The sequence below is a fragment of the Ursus maritimus genome, unplaced genomic scaffold, assembly GCF_017311325.1.
Source record: "Ursus maritimus isolate PB19 unplaced genomic scaffold, ASM1731132v1 scaffold_2, whole genome shotgun sequence".
Taxonomy (NCBI): Eukaryota; Metazoa; Chordata; class Mammalia; order Carnivora; family Ursidae; genus Ursus; species Ursus maritimus.
The window spans coordinates 42,312,978-42,330,686 of record NW_024424452.1 but is presented as its reverse complement, the minus strand read 5'-3'; the positions used below and the strand labels follow the sequence as shown (position 1 = coordinate 42,330,686).

General features: G+C 53.4%; 1 protein-coding gene across 11 annotated transcripts; it reads left to right on the top strand.

Annotated features, from left to right (window-relative positions):
• Nucleotides 1–2,155: 2,155 nt before the first annotated feature.
• On the top strand, nucleotides 2,156–16,316 carry FCRL1 (Fc receptor like 1). 11 transcript variants are annotated; one of them, XM_040635866.1, is made up of 12 exons: nucleotides 2,156–2,774; nucleotides 6,266–6,292; nucleotides 6,877–7,106; nucleotides 8,256–8,525; nucleotides 9,015–9,065; nucleotides 9,571–9,858; nucleotides 10,021–10,743; nucleotides 11,750–11,777; nucleotides 12,751–12,833; nucleotides 13,051–13,122; nucleotides 13,667–13,698; nucleotides 14,605–16,316. In XM_040635866.1, the coding sequence occupies exons 3-12, from the start codon at nucleotides 7,094–7,096 to the stop codon at nucleotides 14,674–14,676; spliced, it is 1,632 nt and encodes a 543-aa protein (XP_040491800.1). In that variant the 5' UTR covers nucleotides 2,156–2,774; nucleotides 6,266–6,292; nucleotides 6,877–7,093; the 3' UTR covers nucleotides 14,677–16,316. The 11 variants fall into 11 exon arrangements, 10 of the variants coding, with proteins under 10 accessions (XP_040491800.1, XP_040491801.1, XP_040491799.1 ...); XM_040635867.1 differs by having other exon boundaries at nucleotides 6,771–7,106; XM_008700759.2 differs by lacking the exon at nucleotides 6,877–7,106 and having other exon boundaries at nucleotides 2,158–2,774; nucleotides 10,021–10,299; nucleotides 10,627–10,743.
• The last annotated feature ends 1,393 nt before the right edge of the window (nucleotides 16,317–17,709 follow it).

Sequence of the window (17,709 nt, the reverse complement as noted above, 5' to 3'; positions counted from 1 at the left end):
TCGCCCACGTGCATGGCGAGAGGAGACAAACTTTCAATGTCTCAGCAGCAAAAATACTCTGGAGGAAGTGGCTTAGCTGTGTGACCTCAGTGGGTTCTCATAACTCAGCAGTACAGGAGGCAGGCTTACCATACCGGCCTGGGCAGTGTGGACAGCCTGGGGCCTCTGCAGCAGGGATGGACCCTGGTGTGTGGATGGTGGCCAATGACAGCGTGGTGAGGCCTAGCTTCTCAAGGAAAACCCAGGTGGCACCAAGCCACACGTGCTCGATGGCTTCTCCTAAATTTATTAGTTAGGTAAGTCACATCTCCTTGATAATTTTCTTCCCGAGGCAGGGTGAGGAAAATCTGTCCCATTTATGGAAGCATGAGGAGTATTGGGTATGTACCCCTAACAGTCCATGGCCGAGGCCCTATAAACACATGGGTAATGTTAATTTGAAGATGAAATCAAAGCAAAAATGCATGTTATTGCCCAGCTGTAAATCTGCTGCAGAAACGTGCCTGCTTTTCCTGTGGTTGTTACCACACCAGCGTCTCCAGGCTCACAGCAAACGTTTATCTCTTGCCCAGGCTGACCGAGGACTGTAGGTCCGTGGAGGTTCTGGGGCTCGGCTGGGCTGGGCTCCAGGCTGTGGGTGGGGTTCAAGTTCCCTCTGTCTCCTCACTTTGGAAAGTTGATCAAACGGGCAGCCAAGCAAAACCGCGCAAGCACAGCGATCGTCTGATGGCACGCGGCCATGCCTTGTACGCCTACCCCGCTGGCCAAGGCACGTCCCAGAGCCAAGCCAAAGCCCATAACTCGGGCACGTCCACTCCTCCCAAACAATATTTGAGTGAGTGGCCTGGTCATGAGAAAGCACGTATAACTCCCTTACAAGCAGGGAGCCAAAAGTTGGAAGCAGGCATCCAGTCTGTAACAGTGACTTGAAACGAGTTTCTTCTCTGTGGGCCCCATTCGCTTCAACCATAATGTGTGGGAACAAAGAGTCTTCCTTCTGACCACATATCTGGGCACTGTGGCCTAGCCAAGCTGACCCAAAATTAACCATCGCAGCCTCTCCTACAGAAAGTGAGGCGCTGCTTGCTCGACGTGGCCGGTGAGCACCGTACATCCCCCCTCGGCCGTGAGCTCTGGCATCTCCATGTCCTCATCACTGCTGCATGGGCCAGAGGCAGATTTCCCAACAGAAGCACCGGCTCAGTCTTGCCCTGATGTCGGAACCCCGGTGACAAAGCTCTTCCCACATCCCTCTCCTCCCCAGCAGTGCACCCTCTGGCTCCCCGCCTCCCCGCCAGACCTCACCCCCGTCTGCCCAGGGGAATCTGTGTGTGTCGGTTCCTTGGCTTGCGTTTCATGAGAGTATCTCACAATTTATATGCACGCTTTCTTTGTGTGTGTGTATCATGAGTGTATAAAAATAAAGGCGTGAGAGAGCTTAACAAATAACATGCAGCATTTAAACCGGAGCAGGAGGAGGGGAGAGAGACTTGAACCTGAAGGAATCGTGAAGATGTGCACGGGAGCACAGACGGGGAGGTGAACGCAAGGGTCCGCACTGACTGCCGTACGCGCTGGACGAGAGGGCTCCGCGCTCCTCAGTGAATGAGAAGCCTTGGTCCTGAAACTTGCAACAAGGCAAACCCACAGCCAGGCAGGCTTTCCTGAGCCAGCTAACAAGGCAGGTGCAGTGTTTTTGGGAATTCTCTGGGGCCTCCGGGCAGTTTCCAGCGCTGCTCCCTCCTCCTCCAGGGGCTCAGCACTGGCCATGCGACCGCGTGTCTCTCTTCTCATGCCTTCTGCGACTCCACACCCGCACTTGGGCGTCGTTACCGAACGCCGTCTTGCCATGACCCCTGATAGCTTTGCTTCCACACGTTATCTGGTTCTTAATCCTAGATCCTCAAAGACTCAAGAAATGTGGGAAACTAAGATGGTTTATTCTTTCCAAGTATGGTCTGAATTACACGCAGGCTCCTGGTTCCGAGGACGTGGAGCCCCAGTGTCCTCCAGGGAGCGATGGGAGAGATGACACACACCTGATCTGGGGGAGGGGAGGACCGCCATCACACCTGCCTGGTGATCTTGGCAAACTGTCCCCAAGGCCCAGAAGGTAATTTACATAGGCTCATTTCCTGCATTTCACTTACAAACATCCCCCCAGGCAGTAATTTCCTGTGATTCTGTTTTCATCTGTTTCTGCTTCACTGACTGCTATCTCATGAAAGTTTAAATACGGGTGGGAGCCAGTACCTTACAAACAGTTTGACCCTGTACCCGTCATCGTCTGTCACGCCCTGCACATAACCCCAGTGAGAGCCCATCGGCCCCGGCTTGGCGTTCCCGCACAGAGTGACACCGTGCGGCTACGGGGCAGGGACCCGCTGCCTGCAGCAGGACCGCCGTCTGAGGAGCTCTCATCCAAGTCAGAGATCGCCTTTGGGAACGGTGCTTTGAGACACTGCCGAGGGAGCCCCGGTGGGCTAACGTGCACTGTCTCCGAGCTGTGGACATGGAACGAAGCTGCAAGAAGGAGCATCCTTCGTTGTCCCGGCCCCCAGTGGAGAGGAAGTAGAGGGGGGCCTTGGGAGGGCTCTTGCTCTTGTAGTTCTGCAAACGGGCCACAGCGTGACTTCCCATCCTGGCTTCCTCGACCCTCGGCCAAGCCGCTGTGTCTCCACGCAAGCTGGATTCCTCCTTGGAGGAGAAAGCATCTCCAGTGACAGTCCCCGACCGGGTCCTCATGCTGCTGGGGCTCGTGCTGCTGATGTGCGGTGAGTAGGACGTCCAGGTCCAGGCAGGACCTCCCGAGGTCTCTGCCTGCGCCCGTGGATGCCGAGACCTCAGCCTCCAACCGGCGGCTCGCAGGCAGGCAGCTGGTGGTAACAACTGGAAAGCCAGGTGTTTGAAGAAAACTATCATTTCTCTTTTTATCTCATAGGAAGTGTTCAGTGGCTGTCCTTCCTTCCGACATGAATTCTGTCTTTGCTCTCACTGTTGTCAGTAGCCACAGGGATGATTCACACAACAAACCGGGCTCTTTGCTCCTTGTCCTCACCGTCAACACCCTTTCCTTTGTCTTCCACCCTTGGCCCCTCATTCCTGCCATCAAACCCTCGGACAGAGCGTCGCCAACAACGGCTTGCTTTCAAAACCCCTGTTTTCAGCCCCCCACCCCAATCCCACCCAACGGCCACGTGGTGATTGTAACTTCCCTTCTCCGCCCCAGGGACTGGGGCTTTTCACTGCCCACGACTGCCCTCCGTGCCCCCACCGCTCAGCTCAGATGCCGGGGCTCGCACAACACTCCCCTGGCCCCACCCTCCTAATCAACACGCTTCTCTGTGTGCTTCACACCAGTGCCCAAGCAGCTGCGTGTGACTTCACACCAAAGGCACCATCCCGTTGACTCACATGCCTTTAAATGGAGGGCCCGCATCTCCGGTGGCCCCTGCAGCGCTGGTGACACTCCTACAACTTCCTACTCAGTGCCTCGCTCAGACTACTACGTCCACCTTCTCTGTCTCCTCAAACTCCTCCTTCTTACTCTCAGTTTAGATCTTCTGCATGTTCCTGAGGAACTGAAAGCCATCAGAAGAGAATGTCCTCACCTTTCTGCGGCCGCGTCTGTAAACCGCCCACCCCGCCATGTGTCCCCAGTCAGGATGACACCATCCCGCGTCCCGTGCAGGACGGGACTCCTCCCATGTGCACTGGGTTCCCCGATGCTCTCGCTTTCTCGGAATCGTCGCTGTGCCATCACCACGTTTCTTCATTCTGGGTTAGTCTCCTAAGAGACAAACACGCCACCATGTCTTTTCCCCAAGACAGTGGGAATGAGCCTTGACGGCGTCCCACTCCCTTTCACAGAATTTCCAGGGAGCCGCTGGGCTTGCTTCATCTCTTCCTGCCCTTCCTGTTTTAAACTCATTTTTAACTTACAACACAGTAACATTCACTTTTATGATACACCAGCTCTGATTTTCTAGAAGGACTTGCAGTCATGGGAGCCCCAGCACCACGTTTCCATGTCCTCAAACACTCCCTCCTGGCCTCCATCCCTCCGGCGTCAAACCCAGCCGGTTCCTAAGTGCCGGCGACCGCTGGCCGCTTCTCGGTGCCGACAGGTCCTCCTCCCCCTCGGCCACAGCTGTCCACCTTCCGTCCCCACCACTGCTCCGGCTGGGACCACTCACCCCTCCGTGTCACCCCGGCCCAGGCTCTGTTTTCAGCTTCCTTTCACTTGGCCTCTCAGAGGTAGTCCTTCGCTCTGTCTTCTGGAAGCACCTCTTCCCTTGGCTTCTGGAACACCATATGCTGCTGGTTTTCTTTTTAACTCAACACCTGTTGCTTCCTGACCTACTTTTCCAAGGCTGGTGCCCAGACCTCAGGCTCCACCCGCGCTCACTTCCCAGCCCCTTTCAGACACTTCATGCGCCACTTTGACCTTAAGCTCAAGCTTATTTCCCCAGTTCTGGTCTCTGCTCTGAGCAGCTTTCATGCATTCAACGGCCACTCAGCTATCTCGTAGACACCTTGCACTCCACACGGCCAAACGCATGTCCTGATCTCCCACGCGTTCCCCCCACTTAACCTGCTTCTCCCGGTGACCGCGCCATGCACACGAATGTCACCTCCGCTCTTCCAGCAGCTGTAGCCAAGAGTCTAGGACTTACACTCATTCCTCTCTTTTCTCTACTCTTGACTTCCAATCCATAAGTAACTCTCATTGATTCTACTTTGAAATTTATAGTGGAATCTGGCCCTTCACGGGCGGCCCTGCCTAGCCTGAGCTGGCGTCTTCTGTCTTCCAGACTAAATTGCCACTAAAGTCCTCCCGGTTTCTCCTGCATGACAGTGTTCTGCCCTTCTTCCAGGATAAGAGTGATTTTACAAACTTAAGTGGGTCCGAACTGTCCACAGCTCCTCATCATACCTGGAATGAAATCCAGACCTGGTGCCAAGTCCAGGCAGCCCTCCATGACTGGTTCCGACCACCTCTACCACACCAGTGCCCACCGCTGCCCCTCTCTCAGCTCCGGGGGCACCACCTTCTCCTCCCCATTCCACCATGAGCTCATTCCTTCTCACGCCCTTTGCATTGGCTAGTTCTCTCTTGGGGGTGCTCTTTCCCAAACACTCAGAAGGCAGCTCTCTACTTTCATTCTGTTTTCTATTCAGCTGACATCTATCCAAAGACTCAAGACCGTCCTAAGATACTCGAACTTATTTCTTGGCTTCATCTCTCCTATAGCACTGATCACTCTCTGAAATCAGGCTATATGTTGAGTTTTTAATTAGGTCTCTCCCCCTAAATTCCCTGACAGCAAAGACTGTTGTTCACATTTGCTCCTGCAACCCTGGCCCCACGTGCAATGCCTGGCACGCAGTAAGCGCTCAAAACTATCTGTACTGTGGACGGATAAAAAACGTGATTTTCACGTTAGCCCCATCGGTTCCATTCTCTACCTGAAGAACAAATTATTCACACCAGCTTTTAAGCTTGAACATCTCAGACTAACCATGGGCTCAAATGGGTAGTAATAATGGGCAATATTTACTGAATGTTAAATACATTCCAGCACTATTCTAAGCATTTTGTGGGTGTGAACTTATTTAACTTATTTAATCCTTGCAGAAGCTCTGTGAGGGAGGAGCATTTTCCCCAGGGTAGCACAGCTTGCAGGGGAAGAGGCGGCTTCAGGTCCCTGCCTTCTGGCTGCAGAGCCTGCATCTTCCCAGAACGTTCTGTTCTTGATCATTATGCCGCCATACCAGCCAAACCCTTGGGGCTGGGAGACTCTTTGGAGAAATCCAGATTCCTTCTGTGGACCTCCTCTGCCGGGACGCTGGTGAATAAAGGGCATCAAGTTGGAGCAGGAGCCTGGCTGTTGTCACTGCAGTTTCCAGGCCCGGGTGGGGTCATCTGGACATTTGAGGGAGGGATGAGAGCCCGGGGCTTGAAGGAGCCATGGAATGAAGGCAACATCTCCTAACCACGGAGCAGAGATCGGAAAGGATTTCCTGATCACAAAAGGAACTATGTGGTGACGGGGAATGTGGGAGAAGGAACAGAGGTGAAGAAGGAGGGACGAGCAGAACAGTGGGCAGGATGGAAGATGGAGAGAGGGAAGGGGGAGGAGGAGAAGGGAGGGGGGCTGCGGGAGGGCACACAGAGAGCAGTGCAGGGGGAGGGCAGCCGGGCTGCATGGGCTGCCTGTTTGGGATCTGCACCCGTACTGACCTCTCCTGAATTCTCTCCTAGCTCCAGCCTGTGGACCAGCCAGGGAAGGTGAGTGGCACTTCCCCCTCCTCTCCGCGGTCCACGGGCATCATGTCACTGGAGCCCCTGTGGGAGGCCCGGGGATGCTGTCTGCCATCTGGTGACGGCCGCCGAGTCTCCCGTGACCGTGGCTCCCTGGGGCCCAGGCTGTTTGTGTTCAGGCCAGCTTCTGCAGCTGTCACATGACCGCTCAGCTAGGGGAGCCGGTCTCGCCCCCACCTTCTCAAAACCACAGTCCTTTCTGTGGGAAGTCGCAGCTCAGGAAGGAAGCCACAGTTGCACAGGAAGTCCCTGGGTGTGGAAGACGGACCTTAGGGGATCGCTGCCCTCCCAGCCTCGGGGGCAGCAAGGCCCCGGTGTCTTCCCCACGGGGTGCTCCCCCAGGAGCGATGCAGGAAACGCCGCCGTTGCACGTCCACGGAGAACAGGACAGTCGGTCCCTGGGCCACGGGAAATGAAATAGCACCTGCCCCCTTCCCGTTTCCAGCCTGGCTCTGCAGCCGCAGCTGTAGCCCGCGCGACTTCTCCCTCAGACCCCGGTTGGCGCAGACCCGCCTCGCTCTGATCCTGATTCAAAGTCTTGCCTTTCCCAGACGAAGAGAGGAGGAAGTTTCCCCCCAGAAGGAGTCTTCCACTGAAGTGCCTTTCAATCCAGGATACGTCAGAACTGCTCTCTTACACATAAAATACTAACTACAGGGTTCGAGGAGGCGTCCTATCCCCTCAAGAGCCCTGGCCCCATGTACAGCTGGGGAGCACAGCACTGCAGGGCCAAGCCAGAGAGACTCAGAACCAGCCCAGGCTTCTGGGATGCTCTCCCAAGGTTCGTCTGCGCTGAACTCAGGCCGTGGGTTAATGCCAACACGCCTGTGCCTGACCCTGCTTTTACCCCATGAGTGCCCAGTCCGAGCCTAAGCAGAAATCCAAACCCACATCCGGAAGAAACAAAGCTTCCACTACCAGGAGTTTGCCAGGTTTGCCTGGAAGACCTGAGAAGTATTCTGAGCTGCAAGACTGAGCTCCAGCCCTTGCAAACTGTCCTGTCCACCGTCCCACGGCACGCCAACCTCCCCATTCAGAAGAGTGGGGTGCAGGTGCCTAGATGCTTTTTCTATTCCTTTCTCCATCCTCACTCCCCTGGGGACTACAGTCTTCCAAGGAGAGAAGACAACCCCTAGTACCAGGAATTCCAGGTCCCAGGGTGAACGTTCTGGGTCCAACACTGGAATTGAGTGTTCAGAAGGCCCAGGGTGCAGTGCTCCAGTAGCAAAGGCGTGAGGGTGACGGATGTGGCTTGAGGGTGACGGGCATGGCCTGAGGGTGACGGGCATTGGAGCAGTAGTCACCTCTCAGGGATCGAGAACTCTTGGCATTTTTATCTGGTGAGGTGGGAAAGGCTTTTCTTAGGAAAATTGCTAAACTTGCCCGAAGAGCAGAGGCTCTGAGGTTGGGTACACACATGCCCCAAGAGCTGGCGTACCCTAGCTGTCCTGACAGCTGTCCTGACAAATCCTGTCCGGGATTGGACGCTTCCCCCACGCTGCAGCTGGGCAGATGGGGGGAGGCAGGACCCAGATTCGCCCCTCTGCCGTCCATCCACAGAAGAGCCCCTTCTGCCAAAATGGGAGGCATCCCTGAGGCTCAGCGTATAGACTAAAACTGCCTCTTACGACCCCAGTTTGTACAAGGTTTGCGTCGCGTCCCAGAGCAAGCGAGCTGGGTGTGTGCGTGCGGCATTTTCAGGCACACACACGCCTGCTCCTTCCATTTGGAGCAGCAAATGTCAAAGAGTGGGAACCAGCCGGAAGGTAGAGGTGAAGGGAGGAGACCCTGCGCAGGGGCAGGCCATACTGGGGGGGGGGGTGTCTCTGCACCCAACTGGCTTTATACCAAATGCTGAGAACACAACATGACTCTTACAGGAACTCTGAAACCCATTGCCCTGGAATATGTCTTTCGTCCTTCTCTCTAGTGCTGCTTCTGACAGCCCAGCCCTCTCGGCCCAAGGAGGGGAGCTCAATGACCCTGATCTGTGAGACCCAGGCCACTTCTCAGAAGACGGATGCCCAGCTCGAGTTCTGCTTCTTCAAAGACGGCCGGGCCCTGGGGCAGGGCTGGAGCAGCTCCCCGAAGCTCCTGCTCCCCACCGTGTGGAGGGAAGACTCGGGGTCCTACTGGTGTGAAGAAAAGACCACGGCGCTCAGAGCCACACGGAGCCCCAGGATCCAGATACAGGTGCAAGGTGAGCGCAGGGACCTGTGCCGGGGCCTGACACGGGGCCAGCCACGAGGCCGCCCTTCCCTCGGGGGGAAGGAGCTGTTGGAGACGTGTCTGAGCTTCTCTCCTTCTCAAAGTCCTGAAGGGATCTGCCCTCATTCTTGCTAATCTCACTCAAGTGCACAGAAGAGTACTTAGGAACCCCTCACGGCGTCCTCCCTGTGCTGGAGAGCAGGGGCCGGTCCCTGCATGATCACGGCCCCTGATGGCCAGAAGCTCGCGCGGCACCCTTCACAGCACGGGAGGACACGCGTGGCGGTGGTGGGAGTCACGGGAGCTACAGAGAAGGGAGAAGTCAGACCCGCATGGTACAGGCAAGCTTTGGGCACGAGGCCATCAGAGGAGAAGCCGGGGCTTGGTTTTGAAAGAAAGGAAGAGAAGGGGGCGTTTTGTGACTCTGAACCGTGTCACTCCGTGCCTGGGTGGGCACGCTAACGTCCTCCCCCATTCTCAGACAACGATGCGTCCGTGGTGCCTGGAAGAGGATGTGGACTACCTCCAGAAGGTTGGCTTTCCCACCCTTGCTCAAAACTCAGCACTGGTGAGGCCGGACTGGAACAGGGAACCACTAGGCAGCAGGCCCCGCTCTAGGCCCCACGTGCTTTATGTCATGGGACCGTCCCAACTGTAGGAGATAACTAGCATTCCCCCCTGCATTGTACGGATGGGAAACTGAGTCTCAGAGAAGTGAAGTGATTGGATCCAGCACCCACAGGAAGATGCGGACCCAGCACTCAAGCCCGGACAGCTTGCTGTGCCATCTGTGCCGTGGCCACCAGAGTGCGGGTTTGAGAGGCCAGGATCCGGGAGCCCCACTGTCCCGGGGAGGGAGGGGGAGCTGCATCCCCTGTGCTTACAGTGTGGCCTTTCTCACCCTACCACCATCCAACAATCAGCAACAACCCCCTAGAACACCACTACCCACCACTGAACTGTATAAATTATTGACTTAACTCCAGGCCTTTGCTTCCAGGACGTCACGCCCCGTGTGTCACCTTGTGTTTGTGTAGGCATTCCCGTCTGGAATGTGAGCTTGGAGGTGCAGCCCCCAGGGGGACAAGTGCAGAAGGGAAAGAAGCTGGTTCTCATCTGCTTGGCCACCCAGGGCACAGGAGACATCACCTTCTCCTGGTACAAAGGGACCCTGGGTTTGAACCTGGAAACAAAGACCCAGAGCTCCCTGGCCGCAAAGTTTGAGATCCTGGCAGTGACGGACAGTGACACAGAGAAATACTACTGCACGGCCGACAACGGCTATGGCCCCAGCATCAGTGAGCTGGTGAGCGTCACCGTCAGAAGTAAGTTCCATGACCTTCTGTCCCACCAGCCTCTCCACTCTCGGGGCCCCACGTTCCCTGGGGCAGCCCAGGGAACTTCGGCGGGGCTGAGCCTCTGTGGGCAGGGATTACGAGTCTGTCACGGTACGGGGACCCTCTTGGATGGCCCTCTGTCTCCCTCAGGTCCAGTGTCCCGCCCCGTCCTCACCGTCGGGGAGCCGGGAGCCCAGGTCTTCCCTGGGGATGTGGTGGAGCTTCGCTGTGAGGCCCAGAGCGGCTCTGCCCCGATCCTGTACCGGTTTTATCACGAGGATGTCACCCTGGGGAGCAGCTCAGCCCCCTCTGGAGGAGGAGCGTCCTTCAACCTCTCTCTGACCGCAGAACATTCTGGAAACTACTCCTGTGAGGCCGACAATGGCCTAGGGCCCCAGCACAGTGAGGCGGTGCCACTCACTGTCACAGGTACAGCTCAAGCTATTGAACCGCGTTGGTCAATGTCCCTTTCCAGCATCCTGGGAGACCTTTACAGACCCCACAGTATTTCTGGTGCTGTGCTACCAACGATGGAGGGTCTGAGAGTGGTGCTGTCCTGGGAGGTGTGTCTGAGGGGCACGGACGACATGAAGGCTGGTGTCTCTCTCCTGCCGTCAAGTCACATAAGGCAATCCCACTGCCCCCACCCCCTGGCCCAGGAAGAGCAGACCTTGGCGTCATCCCACACCCGAGACATCTGCTCTCCCAAAACCAGCCCTCCTGCACGGCGGCTCACGTGCAGACCTCTCCCCTCAGTGCCTACGGAGGACAGGAAGGAACTTCTCACCTCGGGAATCCTTGAGGGACTGTTTGGCACCCTTGGTCCCACCATTATGGCCCTATTGTTCTGCTGTTGGCTCAAGAAAAGAATAGGTTAGTATTTATAGATTCTGGTATTTTGTCACTGTGACCTTTGTTTTCACAGAAATAGGCAGGACTGGGGAGGAGAACGCTGTGAGGGACGGATACATCCTGCCAGCCACCCAGCCCGCAGATCCGCTCCCGACCCCCAGCATGGGAGCCGCATCCATCTCTCTAGCGCGGTGTCTGTGTGGTCCAGTCCCCCACTCCGTGTGTGATCAGGCGGGGCTCGGCCGATGTCTGGTGCTTCTGGGATCTAATTTTCACCCCAACTCTGACTCTATTTAAAATAAGTAGTCAGCTACTGGAAGAGAAACACAGTTGGCAATTCCAGCACCGCCGACCACCCCCCAGTCCAAGTCAGCCCCTCAGTTCTCCTCCCCCAGAGCATCGACAGGTGCTTATCCCGCTTTCTGGAATGCTCGTCCACGCCTCCTCACGTCTGCTCACGGTGGGATCTCTCCTACTTTTCAGCCTAAATGCCCTTCTCCCCCAGAGGCTTCACCCAGCCTGCAATTCTCGCATTCTGTTCTTCCTCAGAGCCCCAAGGTCTTTAGCCTCCCCCTGGCTCGCGGTTGGTAACACCTATTCCCTTGTGCATTTAATCTTGGACTCCTGCTCTCCACGGAGCCGGATGGAGACGATGCAACATTCTCATTTACATTCCACGTTTGTCCGGCCCCGTGGGGCACCTCACCCGTCTGTAACGTGCCCGTGCCCGCCTCTGAGGACTGTTGTCATGACAGCAGTAGCTGGTGTGTTGTCAAAACCCAAAGCAAGAAACACAGTCTCTGTTCGGGTCCAGAGACTCGGGCACAGGTCCTGGCTCTGGGCAGCTCGGCTGGCCACTCTGTGCTGAGTGTCTTCACCCGCAAGGGGAAGGATCCTCGGAACTGATGGCCGGATGTCCTCTGGCACGCGGTGGCCGGCCCAAGGAGCAGGGCCCACACAAGGGCTATCTGAAAACTGACCAACAGATTCCCCCTTTGACGTGTTTACTCATCTGCTTGACTTGTAGGAAGACGTCCAGCCCGGGACCCGAGCAGGTGAGGCTCTGTGCCCTCCGTGTGCTGATAATGCAGGAACCCCCATCCTCATGGTTTCCAGTCGTCCTCTCTCATGTTGTGTGTTTTATTATCCCAGCTTCCACGCCAGAGTTCTCCCACTGGTAACTGAGGGTCTGTTTGCTCTTCCTCTTTGTTTCTACATTAACTAATTAGCTCAAGTCCTTCCATCTTTCTTCCTAATTCACCTCCCTCACTCAACTACTTTGACCCATTTCACATGTTCACCGATGAATTGATTCAATCAATTAACCAATATTGGAGGGTCTGTGAGCCAGTCTGAGGAGGCAGGAAAACAGGATCCCGAGATCCTGAACATATCTCAGAGGCATTAAGACACGTGCACGTTTCAATCATTCAGACCGGAGAGTGATAACGGTCCCGAAAACTTGCTGGTGACGTTCTTTAGTTTAGAGGAGGAAAAGATTTTTAAAATACATGCATCTGGGACATCAAGGTTTAGTTGACATATTTTTATACTGTGTTGTTGTTCATGCCGACAAAAATCAGGTTATTTTCCCAATTTGAGCAGCGGTCTTCCAGGGCTACGTATGCACACGTTCACTTCTCTCCCTTCCTCAAGCTCCTTGTTCTGCCTAACAACCTGTTCTCCATCGGGGGAGTCCGTATTCTTCCCTCAGTGTTCACATAGCACCCACCATGGGAGGGGCGCTATTCTAGGTGCGGGCGACCCCACACTGAGCCCACCAGGTAAGAATCTGCACTCGTGGGCCGTGCACGCCAGGGCTGCTCTGCCGGGCCCTGCTCGGCCCGGGTACAGGGCTCGTACCGCACCATGGAGCTGACCGCTGGTTTCCCCGCAAGTCGGCGTTCTGCTCAGGACCCTTGCTAACAGGCTTCTCTCCTGCCATGTCTTGCTCACAGCCCTGGACGGTATGTCTGGGGCATGGGGGATGCTATCCCACAGAGTTAGCGTGTGTTTCCGTGTCTGCAGGAGCCCTCCCAGCCCCGTGCCTCAGGTGTCCAACTACGTCAACTCAGCTGCCCCCCTGCGGGAACCGTCTGTATACGAGAACGGTGAGGCTTCCCAGGGACCTGGCCCGAGCAGCTGGAGGCAGCCGGGGAGGGGCAGTGGGGTGACGTCTGCTAGCCTACCTGTGCCTGCTGTGCCCCAGCCGCCCCCGCCCACAGAAGGCGCGTCTGTCTTCGTGGTGACGGGGCGTAGGCACAGAGTGAGTAAGCGGCAGGAAGAGAGGACGGTGTCACCACGCCCACCTCCTTTCTTCTCCTTCAGTGAACGTGGTAAGCAGCGGGAACGAGGTCTACTCTTTGGTGTACCATACGCAGCAGGAGAGGCCAGCAGCAGGTGAGACGTGAGGGACTGAACTTGTCTCTGACTTTCATCTCCCCTGGAACCAAGACGATACTCAGTGTTTGCAAATGGCATATGGCGATGCTCCCCGGAGCTGCTGCTCTGCCTTGGAGCTGGCTGTGGGCTTTGCTCGGCTTCCTGAGCGATGGCCTCGGGTCTGGGAGCTGCCCGAGGAGAGCCCAGTGCTGGCGCGGGCTCAGCGCCCCCGGTCGGATGGCAGATTGGGGTGGCGGTGTCCGCCTGCCCTCCTGGAGTGGCCCCGCTCGCTGCTGTTGTCCCATCCATATCTGGTGGGTCCAGAAATGCAAAGAGTGTAGATGCCCAGAGGGACCCACTGACCCGGCCACCTCTAGGCTGCCCGTCGTCCTCTGTACGGTGAGGAAGTTGTGTTTGTGATAGGCAGAAAAGCAAGACTAAAAATATTGTTGGAAATCAATGCTCGGGAAGTAGAGAGGAGGAGAAGCCTTTATTAGCACGACTTTAGCGGAGGACTTGAAATATAAGCGAAATCTTACAGCCCACACCTTCTATCCCACAGTAGAGCCCCGGAGGACACAGAGCACGGACCAGGTGAGTGAGAAGCCCTATTGTACTTTCCTCCCTGCTCTCCTTTCTTTCTTCCAGGGACTGGTTCTCAAACTTTTAAAACTATGGCCACTAAGGAAAAACAAAAGGTTCTCAGGGCCCATATCTTCCCTTATCTCCGCACACAATGGGAAGAACATTTGATTGTAACAGCAAAGCCTCACCGTGTAAGGGAATTTTGGAGGCTGGCAACGGAGACGTGGTGACTTGCACTTACGCTAGAGTGCCTGGCTACCCCTCCAAATTCTATTCCTTGGGGATCTCTATCCTGAAATACTGTTGGACAACACACACACCCCACTTTGTGTAGGGAGGTTAACCACACAAGCGGTGGAAAACTAAATTAATACTGAACAAAGCTACGTAACAGTGATTTGTGTCACCTCAGTAACTTGTAAACCTTGAACGATTCAGGACATCACTGGTGATACAAAGATACTTCCAGAAACCTACAGGAGTTCCAGCTCCACATGTGTGCAAGGACAGTAGGGGCTTTGTAAGTTTGTCAAGCGTGGTGGGGGTAGCCAGAGGTCTCAGGACAGAATCTGTGCCCTTGGTAAACTCGAGTGACACGCTAAATGTCGTTTATGAGTACAGAGTCCTGACATCCTGAAAAAACGACAGCCCGTGGCACTGCCTAACGGTGGCGCGTTAGAACGGAGTTCTCACGTTTCGATGAGCTTCGGCTCCCCGGGAGCAGCTCTGCAGCCCACCAGTGGGGCACGGAGCCTTTGACAATGTTCACCTGGGGCCAGGCTTCCGAGGGCTCCAGGTCGCGTGCTGTGCGGTGTCCCATGATAGGACACATCCAGGCTGGTTGGGGAAGAGAACCAGGGCAGGCATGTGCTGCCTGTCTTCTGCTCTGTCCTACCCGTGTGCCTTTGCTTTCAGGATGCCGCAGCCATCTATTTTCGGCTGAAGAAGGCAAGCGTTACGGATGTGGACTATGAAGACGCTATGTAGCGTCCTGGAAGATCTGCTCTTTGGCGACCATCCGTGACCCCAGCCTCAGAGCCGATATGCTCTTAGGATCCTGGGGCAGCCAGCCTTCCAGGACTCCTCATCCAGGTGCTTTCCCCCCAGAGACTATCCCTGCACCTACCATGACGTGGAGGTGGGTCTAGCCCTGAAGAAACCACCCAAAAGAACCACCGTGAACGCAGGAGTGGGACCCGACTCCTACTGGTTCTTTCAGGCACAGGTCAAATTGTGCTCTAGTTTCTTTCTAGAAGAGGAAACAGGGCGGGTGAAAGAACTGGGGACGTTGGGGTGGAGGGACAGTGAAGCTTACTCGGAGCCCATGGACGTGAGTTAGCGATTCCGCGGGGCGGCTGCGTGGAGATGGGCACCCGTCCTCTCGTCCGGCGCAGACGAGCTCTGTGCTAAACTCTGGAACAGAACTCCAGCCCTGACACCTACATGACTCATTCTGCTTCTGCATAAACCATGTGACTCTGTGCATTTGGGGTCACTGCTACCAAATTAGAATTCAAAGTTTCGTGAATAGTTACTGCGGGTGCATTCAATTTTAGTGACATACGTTGCACACACGGACGCATCTGGGTGCCCCCGTATTTATAACGAGGTACAATCTTTCTAAGCTTCACCACATCCAAAGTGCTCTGTTTGTGGCACCTCTAAAGGCTTTATGAATATAATTTCTCTTCTTTTATTCACAAACGTTAAAAAAATGGGACAATACAATGCGGAGTCTATGTTTTAATTTTAAAGCAATTATACACCAACTCTTACAAATTAAAACAATTTAGAAGTATATAATGTAAAATGTCGGAGCCTTCCCTACATCTCACAAGTGGTACCCATTGTTTAAAAACCAAGCCTGGTGAATTCAATACTACTGCAATATATTTTAATCTTTTCAGTGCTGATGGACATTAGGTGGTTTCCCAAAATTTTATGTTATAAAAACAATACTAAGAAAAGTGTCCTCGCACATACGTACTTCTGCGTTCCTGCTAATCCGTCTGAAGGATACATTTATAAATCAGGGACTTGGGCATTTTAAGTTGTGTACATTTTATGTTTTTGTTTAATACTCTCGAACGGCTGTGTCAGTGAACACATCGACCAACAACGCATGAGCCCGTCTGGGAGAGAAAAGTACCATTGTTATTTCAATCAAAAATGTTAAAACAACTAACGCAGTTGAGCATTTTCCCCATCAATTGTTCATTTGTAGTTCTTCCCAAAGTTTCCTGTGCTGGCCCTTTATGCATTTTCTCAGGGTTCATTTGCCTTCTTCTTACGGTTTTTGTAGCCACTACTTATCACTTACACCCGGCGAGGGGCACTCGGTGCCATCAGTCTGACAAATCCACACACCCAAGTAACCCAAACTCTTGTCGGGATATAAAATTTCTGCCTCATTCCGGAAACTACCCTCACGTTCCCTCCCATGTGATTATGTTCTCACAATGTCCTTCTATGTTCTTATCGTGCTTTCATAATTTTGAGATATAGTCACTCAGGGTATCATATGTATGTTTGGTGCGAGGTAAGAATCTGACTTCTGTTTTGGATTTTTATATTATATTTTTGATATTACGACTTTACTTTTTGGAATAAAAAAATTATGTGACATAGAGATTGAAGTATTTTTTCAAACAAATATAAATTATCTCCTATTATTTATGAAGTAGTCTCTTCTTTTTTCTTTTATTTTCATCCAACCTTATCTCATCCAAATAAAAACACATTAATTAGGAGATTAGAGGTTTACGGATCTTAAAGTTTTCTTCCTGTTTAATACTTCCGCTTAACACTAATACCGTTTGAACTTCTGTCCGTGACGACTTTTCCCATTGCTGGATGGGCTCCAACCACATCCCTGTGCTCTTCCCACACGCCCCGAGCCGTCCCAGCTCAGGAGCTCTGCACACTCTGGCCTGTGCCGTGATGGTCTTCCTCCTGCACCCTCGCTGGCTCTCATCTCCTCAGCTGCATTTCTCACTTGCATTTCTGTTTCTCGCCCATGGAAATGTTTACGTTTTTCTTTTTTAGGACAAATGTAGGTTTTTATATTTTATATTTAATCTGCCACCGTGAAGTATTCGGATCTCAGGGAGGACTCCAGGAGTGAAGTGGGAGTCCCAGGCGACCAGAAGCTTGAACTTTCTTCTGGATTTGCACCTGTGCTCCACCACTTAGTAGAGCTGCAGTTTTGATCAAGTTGGTTAACCTCTATGTATCTCGTCATGCTTAAAACTGGGATAACAACAGTATCTAATATATGATGCTCTCTTGTTCATTACATAAAATCACTTTGTTTAAAATGCTTCAAGGGCAGGGGCGCCTGGGTGGCACAGCGGTTAAGCGTCTGCCTTCAGCTCAGGGCGTGATCCCGGTGTTGTGGGATCGAGCCCCACATCAGGCTCCGCTGCTATGAGCCTGCTTCTTCCTCTCCCACTCCCCCTGCTTGTGTTCCCTCTCTCGCTGGCTGTCTCTATCTCTGTCAAATAAATAAATAAAATCTTTAAAAAAAAATAATAAAATGCTTCAAGGTCAGCTGATGAATCACTGAACTCTACCTCTGAAACTAATCATACACTATATGCTAATTAATTGAATGTAAATAAAATTTTAAGAAAGATTTAGAACATCTGAAAAAAAATAAAATGCTTCAAGGTGTACGTGCATACATTAAGTGCTCAAAAAATTATTATGATTATTATTATTCAAATTTCCCTTTTTGTTATTTACACCGCTTTACTGTGACGGGTATAACACTTCATTTTATTATTTCAACAACCTTAAAGTAGTTTAAATGCATTTAATTTATTGTAATTCTTATGTGGTTCTTCTGCCTGAAGTTTTAGGTATTTAAGTATGCATTTGTCACATATTGTGAACCTTGTTCATCATAATTTGCTGGGGTTTGTGACTGTTGATGGAGAGACACCCTGTGCATGGTGAGTTTCACGTGACCTGTGCTCCTGACTGTGTCCCTCAAAAGCCATTTGGTATGTGCTGCTTCTA